The 23,538-nt window shown below is 43.6% G+C and overlaps 1 protein-coding gene across 1 annotated transcript in view; it reads right to left on the reverse strand.

The window, feature by feature from the left end:
• The window catches only part of CD38 (CD38 molecule), a 47,623-nt gene extending 28,410 nt beyond the window's left edge, over positions 1 to 19,213 (reverse strand). The window contains exon 1 of the mRNA XM_049886464.1: positions 18,956 to 19,213. Coding sequence (XP_049742421.1) covers positions 18,956 to 19,146 — 191 coding nt within the window. The 5' untranslated portion in view covers positions 19,147 to 19,213. The remainder of the gene's footprint in view (positions 1 to 18,955) is intronic.
• Positions 19,214 to 23,538: the final 4,325 nt, after the last annotated feature.

Consider the following 23,538-nt stretch of genomic DNA (forward strand, 5'->3'; position numbering starts at 1 on the left):
AATCTGCCACAGATCATGGGCACCAGGCAGCATTTGGTTCCGTTGTACATGTGGTCACGATAAGTTGGAACCGACTGGACAGAAGCTAACAACGACGGCTGCCTTAGTCCAAATGCTTCAGCCTGAACTCTCTAAATCTTCACCTCCCCTTGTCTCTACTGTCCCCACTGATGGGGTACCATTCTTGCCAGAACTATTGACATCCCCCCTATACTTCATGACCTTATCCTGGAGTGAGAAGGGGCGGGGTGGTAGGACTCTGCTGTTCACACAGGAGACCTCTGGGCCCATGTGCCTTTTGTACTGTGGGCCTCCCTGGCACTGAGGGATGTAGGAGTGTGGAGTTGTAATTTATGGCTGGATTTAAGGGCTTCTTAAGTATAACCCAATTCAAAGCCCACCTTCCTCAGGGAATGCTCTCATACCTCTAATGAAGAGTGAGCCTGCTCCCCTATGCTCTGTTCCCAAGTCACCTTGCCTCTAAGAAATGTTAGCTGAGTCCCAGCCTATTTCACAGAATGTGAGTGCCTCAAGGCCAGGGACCATGACTATTTTATCATCTATTCCTCCAGTTCTAATTCCTTATAATGTTTCTAGATTTGGTGGGAAATTGAGTCTGGTTCATAGGGCATCCAAAACATATACAAGATGAAACGGGGAAGATCTCACTTCTACAGTGACAAAGTAATAAAAAATAAAAAAATAAAAAAAAAAAAACCAGTTGCTGTTGAGTTGATTCCAACTCATGGTAACCCATGTGTGTCAGAGAAGAACAGTTCTCTGTAGGTTTTTCAACGACCGATTTATCAGAAATAGATCACAGGGACTTTCTTCAGAGGTGCCTCTGGGTGGACTCAAGCCTCCAGCCTTTCAGTTAGCAGACAAATGTGTTAACTCCTGGCAGAGTAAATTCCTCCAAAAAATCTGCTCTTCCATGAAAGCAATGAAAGGACTGGCAAAAACTATCAAAATCAACTTCTCAGAACTCTGTAGATGACATAAAGGCTTGCAGCAATCTGAGAAGTGTTTATTCCAGTAAAACAGCTGAATCTCCATAAGAATAGTGAGTTTTGTGGCATTTTAACCTGCCCTGATTCCATCTCTTTCTCCCCAGTTCCATGGAAACCTTAAAAGCCAACAACCCCACAACTCTGAGACCTGTGAGAAAAAGAACCTAGCAACCACTCAAGGGGCAGGTTTGGTGCTCCCCACAAGCCCCATCCCCAGAGACTGTCAGTATTTGACCTGTCTGGCAGCTTGCTGAAAAGCTCAATTCTCAGGGCTTGTCTTTATAGGATCTGACTCAGAGCTCCCCCTGTGCCAACAGCTCTATCCACACTGCTGAAATTAATTAGTGGCAATTATTTAACCATTGAGTCCCTGGGTAGAGCAAACAGTTAAGCATTTGACTACTAGCCAGAAGGTTGGCGGTTTGTACCCATCCAAAGGAACTTCAGAAGACAGGCCTGGAGATCTGCTTCCAAAACGTCACAGCCTTGAAAGCCCTCTGGAGCAATTTTACTCTGCACACATGGGATTGCCATAAGTTTGAACTGACCACAATTAACAACAACAACATTTAACATTGCAGATGCGTGAGGCAAACTTAACCATTGAAGCTAACATGAGACTGGCGAAAAAAATCAGACGGAAAAACTGGTGTATCAGAGGTTCACAGGGAGCTTTGAAGATCTCTGACATATTCCTGGGTGACCATGTGCATGAACTGGGCTGTCTACATGCCCAGAGTAGGCCTTGTGCCCAGGAAGGACCTGAGAAGATCGTAAGCTCTTGTCTCTGGGTGAGCTTGTGGCTCTGCACAAACGAAAAGTAAAGGCTAAGGTGGAGTTTTAAACTACCTCCTGGAGCACCGAAGGCATGTCCCAACAGATACACAGAGCTCCTCAGCAAAGGCCAGAAAGCTTACTGGCTTAAGGCATTTTAGCAAATCTTTGTCCATTCATTAGCTGACCATAAGCTGAGCAGAGACTTCAGTGACTCTCTGCACATGACAAAGAACAAATAGCAATGATGACAATAATAGCAGTAGCAACAAGCCCTGAGGGGGGAGAGGGACCTGATTTCCAGAGGTGACAACTAATACTATTTTAAATGTCCAGTTTTCAAAACATTATAGGACACACAAAGAAATAGGAAAGTATAGCTCATCCATAGGAACGAGAGCAACCAATAGAAACTGTCTATGAGGAAGCGCAGATTCCGGACTTACTAGACAAAACCTTAAATCAGGTATCATAAATATGTCCAAAGACCTAAAGGAAACCAAATTTGAAGAATTAAAGGAAAGTACGAGAACAACGTCCCATCTAATACAGCAGATCAATAAACAGAAAATTTTTTAAAGAACCAAATAGAAATTTGGGAATTGAAAAGTAAAATACGTAACTGGAAGGAAATTTTCACTGGAAGAGCTCAATAGCAGATTTGAACTGGCAGAAGAAATAATCATGAACTTGAATATGGATCAATAATACTTTGTTCATAGGAGGTTTACGAGGGTGAAATGAGGAAATACTTTCTTTGCGAGGCCCCGCCACTTCCCTAGTCTGCACAGAACATTTCAGCTTCATCCCTGCTTTCCTTCAAAAGCTATGCCAGGAAACCATAATCAACCTGGCTCTTTCCAGGGATTACATACTTAAGGAAAAAAGTTATTACACTATGTTCTTCAATCAGTCAAAATTTTAAGGCACCATCACAGGTAGTTTAGAAAAAAGGTGTTTGGCAGCTGTTTCCCTTTAGGAGATCATGTTTTAATTCTATTAATTTAACACAGCAGCCTTCTCAGGGACTTTTTTGTTCCAGATTCCAATTCCCTCGTAAAACTCATCTATCTCTTTCCTTACCAATATCTGCACGACTTAAGACAGACAAAAGGGGAAAAGGGAAAAAAAAAAAAAAAAAGTAAATAAGCAAAACAAACTTTTCTTAAATAGCGCCTTCCCAGAGGGGAAGGCCAGGATGGCCAAGCTACCTGACTCAGCCACCACAATGGAACTAGTCAGGCACCAGGGAACCCCTCAGCAAACATGGTGCAATTAGCAAATGAACCCGGAGATCATTAATAATATTATTTTGATCTATTCAAGTATAATTCTACCACCATAAGATCTTAAAACCCAGGCATCCTTAAAGACATTTCATCCAAAAGAAGAGCGATGTCACACGAGCCACCCAGGTATTTCCTCCTGGTGCTCACACCCTTTCTTTCTTCGCTCTTATTACCATTAAAAACATGCCCAGCCTGCCTGTGTGTGAATTACTAATCATATGACACCTTTCAGAAAATTCAGGCTTTCCTAATATGTGTCCTGGGGTCTAGGGTCACTGTAAGTCAGAATTGACTCGACAGCAATGTTTTTTTTTTTTTAACTCTTAAGTGGAACTCTGGTGGCACAATGGTTAAGAGCTTGACTGCTAACCAAAAGGTTGACAGTTCTAATACACCAGCTGCTCCCTGGAAACCCTTCTACTGTGTCCTATAGGATCGCTATGAGTCGGAATTGATGTGACAGCCCTGGGATTGACTTTGAGCCTGGGTGGCTCAATTGGCTAAGTGCTTGACTACTAACCAAAAGGATAGTAGTTTAAACTCACCCAGAAGTGCCTGGGAAGAAAGGCCTAGCAACGTACATCCACCATCCAAAAGGCAACAGCTGTGAAAGCCATACAGAGCACAGCTCTACTCTGGCGCACATGGGGTTGCCACGAGTCAGGATGAACTTACTGCAACTAGTTTGTTGTTTCTTTCTTTTTTTTTTTTTGGTTCTTAAGTGTTTTTACAAATGAAGGTGTTTCTATGCCCCTTGTTTGTACATTCAAGTGTTTATTATTTGAAAGTCAAGAATGAAAATGACACCAGCTAGAGCACAACAGAAACGTTGCCTTGTTTTCACTCCCACATCTATTCTTTCATTCCACAAATACTTACCAAGGGCCAAGTGGACACCTCACTAAAGTCACTGGGCTATAAAGATGAAAAACACAGTATCATTTCTACCCTCAAGGTACTCATACTACGGTACAAAAAAGAGAAAACAGCAAAACTAAAAATTTAAAACACAATAAATAGTAGTAGAACATTTACCACTACAGAAGATAGAAAATAAGATTTAAACAAAAAGCTTGATTAAATGTTAATTTGTGTCCTTATTTTGAGAAAAAAATTTTTTTTTTGCTCCCCTTTAGGTCTAACACCACGAAAATGGTGTGGGGTATGGGCTAGGGTAACAGATCTCCTTCAACAGAGCCCTCTTTGCACTTTAAATACTTCCTGTGTCCAACAAGAAGATTGGGTTATAATTTTTTTTTTTAATTTAGTTTTTTTTTTTTCCTCACAGTGTATTCTAACATGTTGTTGTAACACATAAGATCTATCTCTCTGCATTTATAACTGCTGTGGGTTTTATCTGACTACTTTCTGGCTTTGATTTCTTGGTGGATTCCTAAGTGATTAGAAACTTGTAGCCAACAAAAAAGGAGGTTTGGAGCAGGTCTCCACTCAGTGGAATATAAATTAGCCTTTGAACAATAGGTTTACTCAGAGTTTGGAATAGCTTCGGAAATGTTTATTTTATGGCATTAAGTGAAAAAAGAGGGCCTAACCTTGTAGAAAATAGAAAAATGACATGCAGCAAACTGGTAGTCAGAATTGTCTCTGCGAAGGGGAGTGAAAGGCAACCTCCACTTTTACTCTGTATTTTTCTGTATTATTTGTTTACTACAAAAAAAGCATTCACACAGAAAAGTGTACACCAATGCTCATCATGGTACTGCTCATAAGAGCCAAAAGGTGGAAACAATCTAAATGTTCATCAACAGTAGAATGGGTAAACAAAATGTTGTATATACATACAATGGAATATTACTCTGCCATGAAGAGAAATGAAGTCCTGATACATGCCACAACATGGATGAACCTGAAAACATGACACTGAGTGAAATAAGTCAATTACAAAAGGACAAATACTGAACAACTTAGGCTGGGTTTTCTTGAGAAGCAAAACCAGCGAAGCACATATATATACATACATATAGAGAGAGAGAGAGAGGGAGACAGGGAGGGAGAGATGTATCTCAAGGAAATGGTTCATGTGGTTGTAGAGACTGGCAAGGCTGGAGGCTTCTCTTGACTCATGTAGCTGCAGGGGCTGATGAACCCAAGATCCACAGGTCAGACGGCAGGTTACTGGCCTATAGGCTGCAGAGGCTGAGGAATCCAACATCAGCAGGTAAGACAGCAAGATGCTGGCTTACAGGCTGTGGAGGGCAATGAATCCCAAGATCAACAGGCAACATAGTAGGTCACTGGCTCAAGTCCTCTGGCCACTGGAGGTCAGATTAGGACAAGTCAGATGCAGGATCCAGAAAGAGCAAAAGCCAGTTAGTTTTGACAGAACCTCCATATATATTGGGTGCAGGCCACATTCCTAAGGAAACTTCCCTTACAACTGATTGGATGGTCCCATCAGATCACATCATGGAGATGATAACATTATATCACAAACCAAAAGATAATTATATCATTACACAACTGCCAAACTACATTTTTACATAACTGCCAAACCACTGAGAATCACGGCCCAGCCAGGCTGACACACAACCTTAATCATCACAGTCCACTCCTTGTGAACGTAGCACCTGTACACAGCTCCTTAAACCATACACAATTTCTGAATAAATTACAAAGTCATATTAGCACGTAGTAGTTAAGTGCTACAGCTGCTAACCAAGAAGCCAGCAGTTTGAATCCACCAAGCGCTCCTTGGAAACTCCATCGAGCAGTTCTGCCCTGCCCTACAGGATTGCTATGAGTTGGAATCGACTCAACGGCAGTGGGTTTTGGGTTATTAGCACCTAACGTGATAACAAGTCAGACTATTCTGATTACTGCATTGACTCCGCTGTTCAGTATGGGAACCATGTCCTCCATGCATTGTCAATTGAGCACCACCACTTGGTCCCTACTGCCATGGGGTCCAATCAGCCTCATTGTAGTTAGGTGTCTTAATTCAATTAGGGTAGTTCCCACAGTCATATCTGCTTTACATAAAAAAACAGAAATCACAGCAGGCTTCAAGGATGCTGGGGCTCTCTTCACAAATTTGTTCCTCATTGTTGTGGTAACAGTGTGGCCTCTGGGCACTCCATGTGAGTCTAAATTGATAAGTTCACTTTAACATGTCAATTTCCATAAGCTTTTGGATACTTTCTTGTACAGTATACCAAGGCAGGTCTAGTACTTCAATCTGATTTAGTGTAGGCCACCACATAATCCATGATTCAGTGAACTAACCTAATAAACTATTAGATCCTTTCCTGACTACTCTAGCTGAAACACTGAACAACGAATCTGAGCTTAATGGTCCCGTATCAATAAACTCAGACTGATACAACTTTATGTACTTTGCACCATTATCCCACACCCTTAATTGCCATTCCCAAACATATCCCCCAAGTTTCTATCTGTACATATTAGAAAAGACAAACAGTTCTTTTGGAATGTAGCATACCTCCTCCTGGGTCATACTGTGAACTTCATCTTTTGGGACTCACTGTGACTTAAGTCTAATTATAGCCTAGAAGCAAAAATGGGCAGTGGGCTGAGACCAGAAGAACTAGATGGTGCCCAGCTACAACCCATGACTGCCCTGACAGGGAACAAAACAGAGAACCCCTGAGAGTGCAGGAGAGCAGCAAGATGCAGACCCCAAACTGTGTTAAAAAGACCATACTTAATGGTCTGACTGAGACTAGAATGACTCCAGAGGTCATGGTCCCCAGACCTTCTGTTAGCCCAAGACAGGAACCATAACCAAAGCCAACTCTTCAGACAGGCATTGGACTAGACTATAGGATAGAAAATGATACTGGTGAAGAATAAGCTTCTCGGATCAAGTAGACACATGAGACTATGTTGGCATCTCCTGTCTGAAGGGGAGATGAGAGGGTAGAGGGGGTCAGAAGCTGGCTGAATGGACACGAAAAGAGAGAGTGGAGGGAAGGAGTGTGCTGTCTCATTAGGGGGAGAGCAATTAGGAGTATATAGCAAGGTGTTTATAAATTTTTGTATGAGAGTCCAACTTGATTTGTAAACTTTCACTTAAAGCACAATAAAAATTTAAAAAAACAAACAAACAAAAAATGAGTGGTGGGGATGTGTTCTGAGAACATTCAGCAATGTCTTCTAAGGCATCTGAATCATGCGATGCCCCAGGCAATGACTCAGATGCCTCCCCAAGTGATTACCCAGATTCTGCCCCAGGCAATATCTCATACAAGGGTTCTTCAGACACTGCTTGGTTAATCTAATCAGTTGGGGGTGGAGAGGATAATGGTTTTACTAGGGAGGATGACTTGGCAAAGATGTAGTAATGTCTTCAGATGGGAGGGAGGGAGCTGGTTCTGTTGGCAAAAGTGATTCAACAGAATTTAGGGGCTCAGTGTCCCCAGCTTCCTGGTCATCTGCCCATATGTCCCCATCCCAAGTTTCAGGACCCCATTTCTTTCAAATCAATGCCCTTGTTTTAACTTCGACACCATTCAAAGTTGAGAATTCAATTGGTGTTGTAATTCACCAATTATGATAAGACTCTGGGTTTGGTTTTCGGCAATATCAGCTCTGTTACTACAAGAAATAAGCCTTTCTTTTAAGGTGCAAATGGCAACTTTGAGGTCATTTATGCGGTGCTTGAGCTGTAACTCTGAAACCCTGAGCTCATCTCTTTCTTTTACCACTTTGTCTAGAGAACATAGGACCAACCAACCAAATACCATTTGTCTATCTATTTGGAGATCCAGTTGACAAGGAGATTAGACCAGGTCACCTGCATTCCTCCCAGGGACCTGAAGGGTACAAGGTTGTTTGCAGAGACGTGGGTAATGAGGAGAAAACCATCCCTGACATTCAGGAGCTGGTCTGGAACTCACAGCTAGACTTGGTGTTCTTCTGTTGAACATAAACAAATTCCACAGAACACCAACATCAGACAAGGCCACTTTGTGACTGGGATAGATCATGATATGAACACCGACAAAAACATGATCATTGTCCAAATCACAAAAATGACCAAACATCCTTCTATCTTAGCTGATATGAATAACTGCTTTACCAGTTGCAGATCCAGCCTTGCTTCTTTCTTCCAGCCTGACAGATAAGCTTTATTAAGATGCCCTATCATAGAATTGAAGTCCCTGGGTAGCACAGTTAAGCACTTGACTACTAAGTGAAAGGCTGGTAGTTCAAACCCACGAAAAGCACCTTGGGAGAAAGGCCTGACAATCTGCCTCCAAAAGGTCACGGCTTTGAAAATCCTATGGAGTGAGTTCTACTCTGACACGCGATGGGTTACCATGAGTCAGAATTGACTCAACGGTGGCAATTGGTTTGAGTTTTATGGTTTACCACAGAGTTACCACCATCCCCTCTCCTTCCTGACAGCACCCCATCCAGAACAAAGCCATCCTCCTTCCTGAAATTATCTAACACAAATCCAAATCCTAGAAGTCCTTTCTAACATCCTTGTACTGAATCCCCACTCCACTCTACACCACAGTTCTCCATAGCGAGTGTTCTCTCTTCTTGCAAAGAGCAACGCACCCGTCTGTTAAACTCAGTGCATTCCTGCTGGTCTCAGGCTGGAGGGCACTGACAGTAATGAGCAATCTTGATGGAATATTAAAGAGCCCAAAGATGTGTGAAAATCAGGAAGCCTTAATCAGCATTTGGAGTCCCTGTGTGGCTCAAAGAGCTAATGCGCTCAGCTCCTAACTGAAAGGTTGAAGTTTCCGATCTACCCAGAGGTGCCTGGGGAGAATGTCCTGGCATTCTATTTCTGAAAAATCAGCCACATGTGGGGTTGCCATAAGTTAGAATCGGCTCGAACAGCCACTGGTTTTTTAACTGGCTTACTCAGCATTTATGCTTGGCAGAAGCTTCAGTAGAAGTTTCTCAAAGACTTTAATTTGTTAATAAAAAAAATTCATCGAGGGCTGGTGGCTTCCTCTGATGGTGGTTTTCTGCTTGCCTCCTCCTACAGCGGCCCAGATGCTCAAGGTAGTGCAGGCTGGGCACAAAAAGTCTGAATTCTACCACTCTGCTCCGTCCAGCAGGCCTCAGACGATTCCTGGCTTGGCTCTCCTCTGTAACACGGGGGGTGGCCATGTGCCAGAATCGACTCAACGGCAACTTGTCTTTTTTTTTTTTGCCCAAAAGCAAAGGAGTTGTTTGTAACAGAAATGAGAACCTAAGACCTGGAGAAGGGTGGTCGCTTCCCCACATCACATGTGAGTTTGAAGACTATAAGGAGCACAGTTACTTCCAGGTGCTGAGGTAAAACAAGTGGGGTGAGAAGATGTGGGGAAGAAAGAGTTAAACCTTATACTAAGGTGGGAAAACCAGAGACCATGTACTTCTCAGTTCACTCAAGTATAGGAGACCAAATGGACAACACCTGTCCAAAAGCAAAGACGAGAAGGCAGGAAGGGACAGAACAACTGGACTAATGGACACTGAGAACCCAGGGTGGAAAGGCAAAGGGGGAGAGTGCTGACACTTTGAGGGGACTGCAACTAACGTCATAAAACTATTTGTGTATAAAATTTTTTAATGAAAAACTAGTTTGAGCTGTGAACTTTCACCTAAACAATAAAACCCTGGTGGCGTCATGGTTAGTAGTTCGAATCTACCAGCCACTCCTTGGAAACTCTATGGAGGCAATTCTACTCTGTCTTACAGGGTCGCTATGAGTCGGAATCCACGTGATGACGAAGGGTTTGGGGTTTTTTTGATAACTCTGAGCTGCCACCACCCTCCAAACACAAGCCCCACTCACAAACAACATATTTCAAAGTCCCCCATCAAGAAACCAACATCACCTTCCTAAACTGTTACAGGGAAAGCTGTAACGCCCAACATCCTCTTCCCTAAAAGCACTTGGATCTGGAGGGGTAATTACGCCCCTTCTATCATTTTCCGGCTGTCAAGTCCTGCGGGCAGGCTGTCTTGGCACGAGGAGAACAAGCAGGTTAACTGTGCTGTCAATCTTCAAATTTGAGGCTATGGGTGCCTGTATTTAAGGTCAAGACTGCCACCTTGTGAAAGAAATGAGTAATTAATAAAATTCACTGAACTGACCCCGTTGCCCTGGAGTTGATTCGAACTCAGGGACCCTACAGGACAGACTAGAACTGCCCCATAGGGTTTCTAACGAGCGGCTGGTGGATTCGAACTGCCAACCTTTTGTTTAGCAGCCATAGCCCACTGTAGCTTATAATCACTGTGCCACACTCACTGAAGCAATTAGGATTTTTCTAAGTAATTAGCAAAGGAGCCCTGGTGGTGCAGCAGTTAAGTGCTCGGCTGCTAGCCAAAAGGTCGGAGGTTCAAACCCACCAGCCGCTGTGTGGGAGAATTAAGAGCACTTAGGATACACCAGTGAACAAAACCAAGGATCTTGCTCTTGTGAGTTTATATTCTACCAGGACAAGACTGACAATAAACAATGACCATAATGAATAAGTAAGTTGTAGACTATATTAAGGAGCCCTGGTGGTGCAGTGGTTAATCCTCATACGGAAGTAGATTAAGCAGGAGGAAATAATCAGCTGTTTCAAATGTTCCTGGGCAGTCAAGGAAGCAGACTGAGAACTGATCATCAGAGTCATCACCAAGCCTCGAGGCCACATCAAGAGCTGTTTAAATGTCCGAATGCATGGCGGGTTGTATATCGCTTTGCTGGTGATTTCTAATTTGCCTGCATTTTTGTTAGATAATGTATTTTTTGTGAATTTATTTGGGGGAAGACTTTGGGAAACACTGCCACCTCTAAGCCTGCCTGTCAGCATACATTTATCATTGATTAGGAAACCAATAGCCCTGAATTTATCTTTCCATGCCTTCACTTTCCACCCCAATTTCAAGCCCGAGCAGGTCTTCTCCTAGGTTATTAAGCAAGTTGGTTCCTTACCAATTATCTGTTTGAACCTGGATTTTCCCGAAACTGGGAAGCAAAACAAATTAATAGAAGAGATTTCAAGTTTGAATCATTCTGACAGTCATTTGTAAACCCTTATTTCAAATTCTTGCACTCATCAAAACCTATTTATCATTTTTCTGATTATTAGAAGGCCAGTCAAAAAGAGGAAGGGCCCTCAATGAGATGGATTGACACAGTGGCTGCAACAATGGGCTCAAGCATAGCAATGATTGTGAGGATGGCCCAAGACCAGGTGGTGTTAAGTTCTGTTGTACGTGGAGTCACTACGAGTCAGACTCGACGGCAACAACAACAGTATTATAAATGGAGTCCCTGGGTGGTGCTGTTAACTGAAAGGTTGGATGTTTAGAGGTTTAAATCCATCCAGGGGCGCTTGAGAACAAAGCCCTGGTGATTTATATCCAAAAAACAACCTGTTGAAAACCCTGTGGAATACAGTTCTGCTCTAAAACACACGGAGTTGTCACGAGCCAGAGTCAACCCAACGGCACACCAACTGGAAATGTTATCAATATGAACCTATAAGATATATTTATATTAATAAAAACAAATATTGATTTTATATTTCTATTCATTTGTTCAATTTAGTTCTTACTCTGCAGAGCTAAACATTTAATAAACATGCAAATTAAAATTAAAGTAAGGTAATATCTCCACCGGGCAAAAATCAGAAAGTTTGAAGACACCCTGTTTAGCGAGGGTATGGGAAAATAGAAATTCCCATACACTGTTTCAAGGAGAGAAATTGGGCAATGTTTTTCAAAATTAAATGTATATGCTTGAATTTAAGAATTTTAAGACTATCTTACCTAAAGCTGTACATACGTACATAAATGTGTGTGTGTGTGTGGCTGGAGAGGGAAAGAGACAGAGAGTCACAGAGGGAAGAGCCTTGGAGGTGCAGTGGCTAAGCGCTCCCTGCTAACCAAAACATTGACGATTCAAATCCGCCAGCTGCTCCGCTCCATGGGAGAAAGATGTGGCAGTCTGCTTCCATGAAGATTTACGAACTTGGAAACCCTATGGGACAGTTCTACTCTGTCCTACAGTGTCGCAATGAATCGGAATCAACTCAATGGCAGAGGATTTTGTTTTTGGGTTTATAGACACTTCTGTCTTCAATATGTCCTTTCAATGTCCTATTGGGGCATTGTTTCACAGGTTTATCTGAAAATTATTTAATTACCTAGCAGAATGAATCTTTGTGTGTCTTTGCTATTTTACTCTTAATTAATAGCTCAAGTTTTATGAATTCCATGTTAACTTGAGCTCTTGTCTGTTAGAGATTCAGATAATTCTGTCCAATAGAAAAGATTCCCAAAGGTTATGGATTTTTATTGCCCTGTAGAATATTAACCAGTTTTATATCTAACCATCAATTCTATTCTAATATTACTTTTTTAAAAAGTACTTATAAATCCTCGTAGATGACTTGAAGCACTTCCTGGGTGAAGGTAAAAGACTACAACCTTCATTATGGATTACACCTGAACATGAAAAAAACAAAATCCTCACAACTGGGCCCATAAACAACATCATGGAAAATGGTGAGGATATTGAGGCTGTCAAGGATTTCATTCTACTTAGCTTAACAATCAACCCCCATGGAAATGGCAATCAAGAAAGTAAATGATGTACTGCTTTGGGCAAATCTGAGGCAAAGACTTCTTTAAGAACTTACAAAGCAAGGATGTTACTTTGACGGCTAGGGAACCCAAGCCATGGTCTTTTTCAATCACGTTATATGCATGTGAAAGCTGGACAATAAAAAAGGAAGACTGAAGAATTGACACAGTCCAATTGTGGTATTGGCAAAGAATAGTAAATATACCATGAGGGCCAGAAGAACAAGCAAATCCTTAAAAGTGAGAATGGCAAGACTTCATCTCACTCACTCTGGACACATCATCAGAACAGACCAATCCTCGGAGAAGAACATCATGCTTGGTAAAGTAGAGGGCCAGCAAAAAAGACAGAGACCCTCCATGAGATGGATTGGCACAATGGCTGCAACCATAGGCTCAAACATAATTAGAGGATGGCACAAAACCAGGCAGTGTTTTGCTTTGTTGTACATTAGGTCACTGTGAATCAGAGCTAACTCAATACCACCTAATAACAACAACATAAATACTCAGTGCCTCGAAATGTTCTTTAGTTGGTTTTAACTTTTTACCGGTTCCCTCACAAATGAGTTTATTAAACCTTTGACATGTTTATTCTGTGTTTTATGAAAGTCATGTTCTTAACTTTTTGAAAATTATCCTTGACAAGTGAATTCAAATCATGATGAGCCACACAAACGCTGGCTGCTATCCTTGACATTTCACTATGTTAGGCTCTGATTCTGCCTCGCTGAGTTACACAGCACACATGTAATCTCCTTGCGACAAGATTGCTCTTCGACCAGTGGGGACACCTATGATATCTCCCATCAGATTTCTCCAAGCCAAGCAATCCCAGGCCCTTGAGCCCTCTTCATCGACTTCCTATCTTGCTAGGTGCCCTTCTGAACTTAAGCACCCAGAACTGAACACTCCACGATGATGGAGTTAAATAAACAGTATTTTACACCTACTTACTCAGGTTGACAAGCAACACGATTCTGACCCGAGAATCACAAAGAGATGTCATCTCCTGAACAGCTCCAGCTAATAGCACTTGCATGGACTCCTGAGTAGCAGATTTTGAGGCTGAACCCAGGCTCACCCAAAGTGCTGTCATCAATCAGCAAAGCCCTTCATGGACACAGTGTTAGGAACTCTGGGTGTGTGCTGCCTATTTCCTGACCAGCTCTAAGAGATGACTCTTGAAGAGATGGAGCAAATCACAAAGAATATGTCCTGGAAACCAGGGGAAGACCTGCCATTCTGCTACTTTACCTGGGTAGATAGACAAATAGATAGCTGCTATGGAGTCGACTCTGACTCCTGTCAAACTTACGTCCAACAGAACGGAACGCTGTCCTGTCCTGCATCGTTTTCATGATTGCCAGCATGCTCGAGTTCATCCTGGCGGCTATTGTGCCAATCCATCTCACCCAGGGTCTTCCTAACTCTCAATGGCCCCCTACTTCACCAAACACGATGTTCTCCTCCAGCAATTGATTCTCCTGGTAATATGTCCAAAACAAGCAAGTTGGATCATGTTCTGTTGTGATCCATTAGGTTTTTAATTAACTAACTTTGGGAAGTAGGTTTCCAGGCCTTTCTTCCTAATCTGTCTCAGTCTGGAAGCTCTGCTGAAACCAGTCCGCCATGAATGACCCTGTTGATATTTGAAATAGTGGCAGCATAGCTTCCAGCATCACAGCAACACTCAAGTCACCACAGGATGACAAACTGACAGAAGATGAGTGGTGGTTACCTGGGTAGGTTCCCAATATTTCCTGAAGTACAGAGATAATGGGCTGAATTCTAGGATCCTGACTCTCTAAGAAGAAAACAGTGATCTCACACTGCAGCCATGTGACTCCCCTTTGAGGTCTACAAAAAAGGACAGATGCCTCCCTTTAGAGACAATAGAAATGGTAATACAATTGGAGTCAATAGCCCTGGGCTCTGAGACCTGCTGAGGACAAAGTTTTCTAGAGGTCACCTGACATGATGGCTCCATGCTTAGCAGTCAGCCTGTCTAGGTCAAAAACTAGTTCTGGACTTTGGAAAATCACTCTAAGCCTCAGTTTTCTCATCAGTCTGATGAGCGCTGAAGCTATAGGGATATAAAGAGGTAGATTTCAGTCCTCACTCTGCCATGTACTAACTACAAGAGTAGTTTCATGGGCATAAGACCAGTGCAGTCACACAGGGCCCTGTGCTTAAACGAGCCTGTGCTCTGATGGGCCCCATACTTGGAGTTTAATGCCCTGCTATTGCTGTCTTGAAATCCTTAATAATTTTATCTTTGAATTTGTATTTTCCAAGTGAAATCCAATGGGACAATGGACCATGCCCCAGAGGCTTGAAGCCTTGGCTTACTACTCACTGTACCACCTCCTGCTGCTTCCCTGCCTTTCCTGGATAAGGTCTCAGCTATCTACTCCCTCGTCCATCATCTGTCACCCTCTGCCTCTGCAGGAAGCTGGGCGCAGGAGGGTCAGAGTCAGGTGCACATTCCTGGGTACCACGATGGCAGCTAACACAACACTAAGTATCTTATACACCACTGCAGAATCTAGCTCAGGGCTAACAGCTCAGAAACAACCACTTTCTCCTCGATGCCCCCTCATCCATACACACACATCTGTGTTGTCACAGATCACCTGATCCTGCAGTAAGTACTCTTTCCACAGTGGCCCTCTATCCACCACATGCTCCAGGCCCTGGGGAGTAGGACCTAAGTTTTACTCCTTCTCTGAATCTCCCATGCCTAGCACCAGACACACAGCAAGTGTTTACTATCTATTGCATGCATTTGCTATTTTGTACTGATGAAATTTACTAAAAAACAAAAAAAACAAACCCAGTGCTATTGAGTCAATTCCGACTCATAGTGACCCTATACAACAGAGTAGAACTGCCCCATAGAGTTTCCAAGGAGCACCTGGCAGCTTCAAACTGCTGACCCTTTAGTTAGCAGCCGTAGCACTTAACCATTATGCCACCAGGGTTTCCCACCTAATTTACTAAGTGGACATTAATAAGATGCTGAAGCCATTAAAGTGGGAAACGTGGGGAAGTAAGAATGGAGAATTCGATTCTGAGAAATCTTGCCAGAAATGTTGAAGAGGAAGGAGAAGCAAAAATGATCTGTGAAAACCAAAAGCCAACATCATTCTTAATGGAGAGAGGCTGAAAGCATTCCCCTGAAAGACAGGAACAAGACAAGGATGCCCTTCATCACCACTTCTATTTAACATTTGCTGGAAGTCCTAGCTAGAGCAATGATTTTAGGATTTATTATTTTTAGTCAGAACACAGCCCTGTGGTCATAAGTCAGGGACTATCCGTACTACATGACAGTACTACATAACTACATAGAGCCCTCGTGGAGCAGTGGATAAGAGCTTGGCTGATAACCAAAACATCAGCAGTTCGAATCCACCATCTGCTCCTTTGAAACCCTATAGGACAGTTCTACTCTGTCCTATAGGGTCACTGTGAGTCAGAATTGACAGTAACAGATTTTATATAACTATATGGAGTTATAATCCTTATATTAACTCCATATGATAAGCGCTATCACGAATGCCTCCATTTTAGGGCTGTCAACACCGTAGCACAGAGAAATTAAATAACTTGCCCAAGGTTACACTATAAGTGACAGAATCAAGATTTTAAACTCAAGCAGTGTGACTTCAGAGTTCATGCCCTTAAACCACCCACTGGCAGGGTTATCAAAGGTTATGGTTTAGGCCTGTTGTGACTCAGCATGATTTTTAACAGCATCTCCTTTCATTCTCAAATGTCTCCAGACATAGTCCACAGTTTTACTCCACCTACAGAATATACATAGGCTGTATACTTCAGTCTCTGGAGCCAAATTTAGGGCATTTACTCAAACTCTCTACCTCAGTTTGTTCATCTATAAATGGGAATAATAACAGTAACTACCTTAAATAATTGTTAAAGGACTAAATGATTTAATATTTTTAAGTGCCTAGCACACAGTAAACACTATATTACTATCAGTCAGTGAGTGCACACATGTGTGTACATATTCAGGCATTGTGGGATGTCGGGAAAAATGGTCACCAAAATATCAAAACAAAAAACATTGCTATCGAGTCTGTTCCAACCCACAGGCAAAGTAGAACTGCCACATAGGGTTTCCAAGGCTATCATCTTTATGGAAGCAGACTGCCACATCTTTCTTCTGTGGAATGAATGGCTGGTGGGTTCGAACTGCCAGCTTTTTGGTTAGCGGCTGAGCGCTTAACCACTGCAGCACCAGGAAAAAATAGGAGTCTCTGGGTGGCACAAACAGTTGAGTACCCGGCTTCCAACTGAATGGTTAGCAGTTCGAACCACCCAGAGGAACCTCAGAAGAAAGGCCTGGTGATCTGCTCCCAAAAGGTCACGATCTTTGAAAGCCCTACAGGGCACAGTTCTAGCCTGCAACACGTGGGGTCACCATGAGTCAGAACTGACTGACAGCAACCGATTTGATTTTGGTTAATCTGCTAATATTTTCTTGAAAAATATCTATCTATCTAGTCTAAACCCAAAACCGAACCTGTTGCTATTCGGTCAATTCCGACTCAAAATGACCCTACAAAGCAGAGCAGAACTGCCCCATAGGGTTTCCAAGGAGCAACTCGTAGATTACAACTGCTGACTTTCGGTTAGCAGCCAAGCTCTTAACCACTGCACCACCCAGGGATCTGCTACTTTATGTACAGCTTCAAAATGAGGCAAAACTAATTCCCGGAAATAGAAGTCAAAATAGCAGTTTTCTTTGGGGAAGAAATAGAGCCCTTGTGATGCAATGGTTAAGAGCTTGGCTGCTAACCAAAAGGTCAGCAGTTCAAATCCACCAGCTGTTCCTTGGAAAACTTACGGGGCAGTTCTACTCCATCCTATAGGGTCACTATAAGTCGGAATCCACTCAACTTCAGTGGGTTTGGGTTTGGGGGAAGAATGGTTCCCAGGTAGCACAAACAAGTTTTCACTCTGCTACTAACCTAAAACTTGGTGGTCCACCTCCACTCATCAGTGTGGAAGAAAGAAAGGCCTGACTCTCTGCCTTTGTTCAAGATTGCTGTTAGTTGCCATGGGATTCCCGCTCATGGCAACCTCATATGTGCTGAGTAGAATTACTCCATAGGGTTTTCAAGGCCGTGACCTTTCTGAAGCCAAATGCTAGGCCTATCTTCCTAGGTGCCTCTAAATGAGTTCCAACAGCCAACCTTTCTGCTAGTAGTCCAACGCTTAACCATCACCCAGTGCCAAATCCTGTGGAGTGCAGTTCGACTCTGTAATACATATGGTCGCTGTAAGTCTGAATGACTCAACGGTTAGCATCTGGGAAAGGACAAAAGGAAACTTCTGGAAAGTTTCCATAAACTAATCTTGGTGGTGTTTCTAAAGGTCTTAAACAAACAAAAAACCATTGCCATGGAGTGAATTGCAACTCATAGCAACCCTATAGGTCAAAGTAGAGCTGTTCCAATAGGCTTCCCAAGGCTGCAAATCTTTACGGAAGCAGGCTGCCACATCTTTCCTGGGGTTGGTGACTCCCAACTGCTGGATTAGCGCTTTATCTGCTGAGCCACCAGGGATTCTCTTCTAACCGTCCATACAGATGGAAACATTCAACTAGCTGAGGTACCTAACGGTACAAGTTATATCCTAATTTTTTTTAATTTTTTTATCGTTTGTTTTTCATGAGTTCTCTGGTTACACGCATTCCAAGACCCAGGAGAAGAATGGGGGGCTGTTTTATTGTAATAAAACTAATCTCGGCGGTCACGCCCTTCTGACTCTGTCCTGCCCCCATCTCAGGTTGCTCAAACCGCTGAACCAGGTGTCATCTGTAACACTCGGGCACTTTCCCGGCAAAGCGCGCAAACGGAAACCCCTTGCAAAGAGACAAACGCAGGGCAAACATTCGCGCCTGCTGCTGATTTTCGCTTCGCGCCACGGGGCTGTGCGCGCCGAAGGTGGGCTACACCCGCGGCTCCGCCGGGCTCCGGCACCTGACGCAGGATGCGGGCACATCTGCCAAGGGTCCGCCAGCTGAGCTGACCGGCCATCGAGCAGCGCCCTCTCGGAGGGCACGCTAGGCGCCAGCGCCAGCCGTTCTTGCAAGTCGCGTGCGGAATCCTAAGTCCCGGGCTCCCCACCCAGGCCAGCCCCCATCCGGCCCTCAGCTGACCCCAAACAGATGATGCTTTGTTTCGGGCAGTCGGGCCGGCTGTCCCGTGCAAAGTGTCCAGCTGTGCCCAGCCGCGCGGGGTGCCCAGCCGCGCGGGGTGCCCAGCCGTGCGCCCCACTCACTTCAGCTGGAGCCCCTTCCTCGGCGTGTAGCTCTCGCACCGCCTCAGGATGATCTCAGAAATGTTGGCCGTGGTGCCCTTCCCGTGCCACTGCAAGTGCCCCTGGCGCCACAGCAGGATTCCGGTCGTTACAGCGACGGTCGCCAGGATCAAGGCGCCGAGGCCAAACACGATGCAGCACACCTGGGCCATGGAGCCTAATGCGGGGTCGGGGGGACGAAGACGGAGGAGAGCCGGCCAGAGGCTGGTCAGGAAGAGGTTCTGTAACTGCACCTCCCCTGTATCTTTCACTTGCCTTTTCTTTGCCTCCCTTAAACCCCTCCTTCAAAGTACCCTGGCCGGATGGACCAATAAGAGTTTAAGAAACTTAAAGGGCTTCTACAAGGATTTTTTTTTTTTTACTACCTCTCCCGCCCCCACCCCCTTCTAGTCTCCCAAGCAAACAGACCGAGACTCTCCATCTCCAAAGAGAAACAGCTGCCTTCTCATTGACATCGAGTCAATTCCAACTCATTGAGACCATATAAGGCAGTCCCCATAGGGTTTCCAAAGCTGTAACCTTTATGGAAGCCAACTGCCATATCTTTCTCCCACCGAGCAGCTGGTGGGTTCAAACTGCCAAGCATTAGGTTAGCAGCGAAGAACTTAACCACTATTACAACAGAGCTCCTTAGGCACCTTACCTCTGTAAATGCCGGCAGTTAATCTTTGTACCCCTGGGCTAATTCCCTCTGCAACCCTGCACTTTAGTCTTTAGCCTGCTCCCTGGAAAGTGGCAACATTGTACGGGCAGTGCAATGAATGACTGGATGAATGAAGGACCTGAATTTTATTTCTGGCACCTACTTGTTAGTTGTTGAGTGGGCCCCATTCCTAGTGACCCCATGTGTGACAGAGTAGAACTACTCCATAGGGTTTTCTTGGCTGTAATCTTTACGAGAGCAGTTCTCACCAGGTCTTCCGTGGACTGAGGGGTGGATTCCAACCACCAACCTTTGGGTTAAGAGCCCATACTACTCAGGCACCTCACCCTTTCTGAAAAATGGAGAACTAGATTCGTGGGATTGGTCTTGCAATCCTGGATTTAATCTAAAGAACATAGAAATGGAAAGAGAAAGATTCATTTCCCAAAACTCTGAACTTGATGTTCTCTGCCTTCCTCCACTTCCTGGTCTGTCCTTGGCAATAGTTTCTTTCTTTCATGTTGTTTATTGTGCAAGGTTCAAAACCAGTTACTGTGTGACCAAGGAGGCTTGCCACCTGTCTTTTATTGACCCCAACAGCCTGGTATTAGAGTTTTCAGATCTGTCACAAAAAACGACTCCTTTAAAAATTGAATCTGTTTTTTGATAAACCAGTTGTTGTTGAGTCAGTTCCAACTTATAGCAACCCTCTAGGTCACAGAACAAAATGATACGTCATACAAAATCATTCTTTATCCTTTCCTGGACTCACCTCCTACCGAATTAATGAGTAGGCTGCACGTACATATACATGTACAGAGATAGAAGCCTTAGTTGCTTCATATAAGTTAAAGTATATTGCATACTGTGTTGTGTACCTGGCATTCTTCACGTAATCATATATTTTAAAGACACGCACACACAGAAAAATACCCAAACTCATTGCTGTCAAGTCAACAACAGCTAACAACAATATTTTTTTAAATAATTTTTATTGTGCTTTAAGAGAAAGTTTACAAACCACATCAGTCTCTCACACAAAAAACCGTATACACCTTTCTACACACTCCCAATTACTCTCCCCCTAGTGAGACAGCCCGCTCTCTCCCTCCATTTTCTCTTCTCATGTCCATTTCGCCAGCTTCTAACCCCATCCACCCTCTCATCTCCCCTCCAGGCAGGAGATGCCAACATAGTCTCAAGTGTTCACCTGATCCAAGAAGCTCACTCCTCACCAGCATCCTTCTCCAACCCATTGTCCAGTCCTATCCATGTCTGAAGAGTTGGCTTCGGGAATGGTTCCTGTCCTGGGCCAACAGAAGGCCTGGGGGCCATGACCACCACAGTCCTTCTAGTCTCAGTTGGACCATTAAGTCTAGTCTTATGAGAATTTGGGGTCTGCATCCCACTGCTCTCCTGCTCCCTCAGGGGTTCTCTGTTGTGTTCCCTGTCAGGGCAGTCATCAGTTGTGGTCGGGCACCATCTAGTTCTTCTAGTCTCAGGGTGATGTAGTCTCTGGTTCATGTTGCCCTTTCTGTCTCTTGGGCTGGTAATTACCTTGTGTCCTTGGTGTTCTTCATTCTCCTTTGATCCAGGTGGGTTAAGACCAATTAATGCATCTTAGATGGCCACTTGCTAGCGTTTAAGACCCCAGACGCCACTCTTCAAAGTGGGATGCAGAATGTTTTCTTAATAGATTTTATTATGCCAATAGGCTTAGATGTCCCCTGAAACAATGGTCCCCAGACCCCTGCCCCTGCTATGCTGGCCTTCGAAGCATTCAGTTTATTCAGGAAACCTCTTTGCTTTTGGTTGAGTCCAATTGTGCTGACCTCCCCTGTATTGTGTGTTGTCTTTCCCTTTACCTAAAGTAGTTCTTATCTACTATCTAATCAGTAAATACTCCTCTCCTACCCTCCCTCCCTCCCCCCTCTCGTAACCACAAGAGTGTTTTCTTCTCAGTTTACACTATTTCTCAAGTTCTTATAATAGTGGTCTTATACAATATTTGTCCTTTTGCAACTGACTAATTTCACTCAGCATAATGCCTTCCAGATTCCTCCATGTTATGAAATGTTTCACAGATTCCTCACTGTTCTTTATCAATGCATAGTATTCCATTGTGTGAATATACCATAATTTATTTATCCATTCATCCATTGATGGGCACCTTGGTTGCTTCCATGTTTTTGCTGTTGTAAACAGTGCCGCAATAAACATGGGTGTGCATATGTATGTTCACCTAAAGGCTCTAATTTTTCTAGGATATATTCCAAGGAGTGGGATTGCTGGATCGTGTGGTAGTTCTATTTCTAGCTTTTTAAGGAAGTGCCAAATCAATTTCCAAAGTGGTTGTACCATTTGACATTCCCACCAGCAGTGTATAAGTGTTCCAATCTCTCCACGGCCTCTCTAACATTTATTATTTTGTGTTTTTTGGATTAATGCCAGCTTTGTAACAATATTTTTCCAAAGAAAAATGTCGATTCCAATTCACGGTGACCCCATGTGTTACAGAGTAGAACTGAACTCCATAAGGTTTTTTTTGGCTGTAATCTTTATGGAAGCAGATTGCCAGGCCTTTCTTCTCCAGCACTGCTGGGTGGGTTCAAAGAGCCAACTTAAGTAAGTAGTTGGCCACAAATCATTTACGCCACCTAAGAGCCTTTTGGAGCCTTGGTGGCGCAGTGGTTAAGAGCTTGGCTACTAACCAAAATGTCAGCAGTTGGAATCCACCAGCTGCTCCTTGGAAACCCTATGGGGGCAGTTCTGCTCTGTCCTGTAGAGTTGCTATGAGTCGGAATCAACTCCACAGCAATTGATTTTTTTCTTTTTTAAGGGCCTTTTAGGAGCCCTGGTGATGAAGTGGTTAAGTGCTCGGCTACTGACCTAAAGTTTGGTGGTTAGCACCCAGCAGCAGCTCCATGAGAGAAAGATGCAGTAGTCTGCTTCTGTAAAGATATGCAGCCTTGGAAACCCTATGAGGCAGTTCTACTCTATCCTATAAGGTCACTATGAGTCAGAATCGACTCAGTGGCAACACGTTTGGTTTTTTGGTTAGGGACTTCTTAAAACAAATAACCAGCACATGTTGCTTTACCCAATTTAAGCGCCTCCCTAGCATTCCACCCTGTGGATACACCATCATTTACTTAACCAGGCCCATAGTAATAGGCACTTAGATTTTCTACTCTCTTGTTTCTACATTAAATTCTGTGTCAATAAATTTGTTCACATGTCCATGAACATGCCTAAAAGTAGATGTTAGGGATTGAATTGCATTTCCAAAAATGCGTTTCAACTTGTCTAGGCCATGTTTCCCCGTATTGTGTGGTTATCCTCCGTTTTGTCATCTGATAACCCTATGTGTTGTAAATCCTAACCGCTATGATGAACTTGGTTTTATGATGTTAATGGGAGCCCTGGTAGTGCAGTGGTTAAGAGCTTAGCTGCTAACCAAAAGGTCAGCAATTGGAATCTACCAGCTACTTGTTGGAAACCTTACGGAGAAGTTCTGCTTTGTCCTATAGGGTCACTAGAAAGCAGAATCCACTCAATGGCAATGGGTTTGCAGTTTTGATGAAGTTAATGAGGCAGGATTAGAGGCAGTTATGTTGATGAGGCAGGAAACAATCTACAGGATTACATCGTATCTTGAATCTATCTCTTTTGAGATATAAAAGAGAGAAGCGAGCAGAGGGGAGGGGACTTCATCAGCACCAAGCAAGAAGAGTCAGGAGCAGATTGTGTCCTTTGGAGTCTCTCTGAGAAGCTCCTAGAACCAGGGGAAAATTGATGACAAGGAGCTTCCCCCAGAGCTGACAGGGAAAGCCTTCCCCCGGGCTGGCACCCCAAATTCTGACTTCCAGACTCCTAACCTGTGAGGGAATAAACTTCTGTT

Source organism: Elephas maximus, chromosome 5 (genome assembly GCF_024166365.1).
Source record: "Elephas maximus indicus isolate mEleMax1 chromosome 5, mEleMax1 primary haplotype, whole genome shotgun sequence".
NCBI lineage: Eukaryota > Metazoa > Chordata > Mammalia > Proboscidea > Elephantidae > Elephas > Elephas maximus.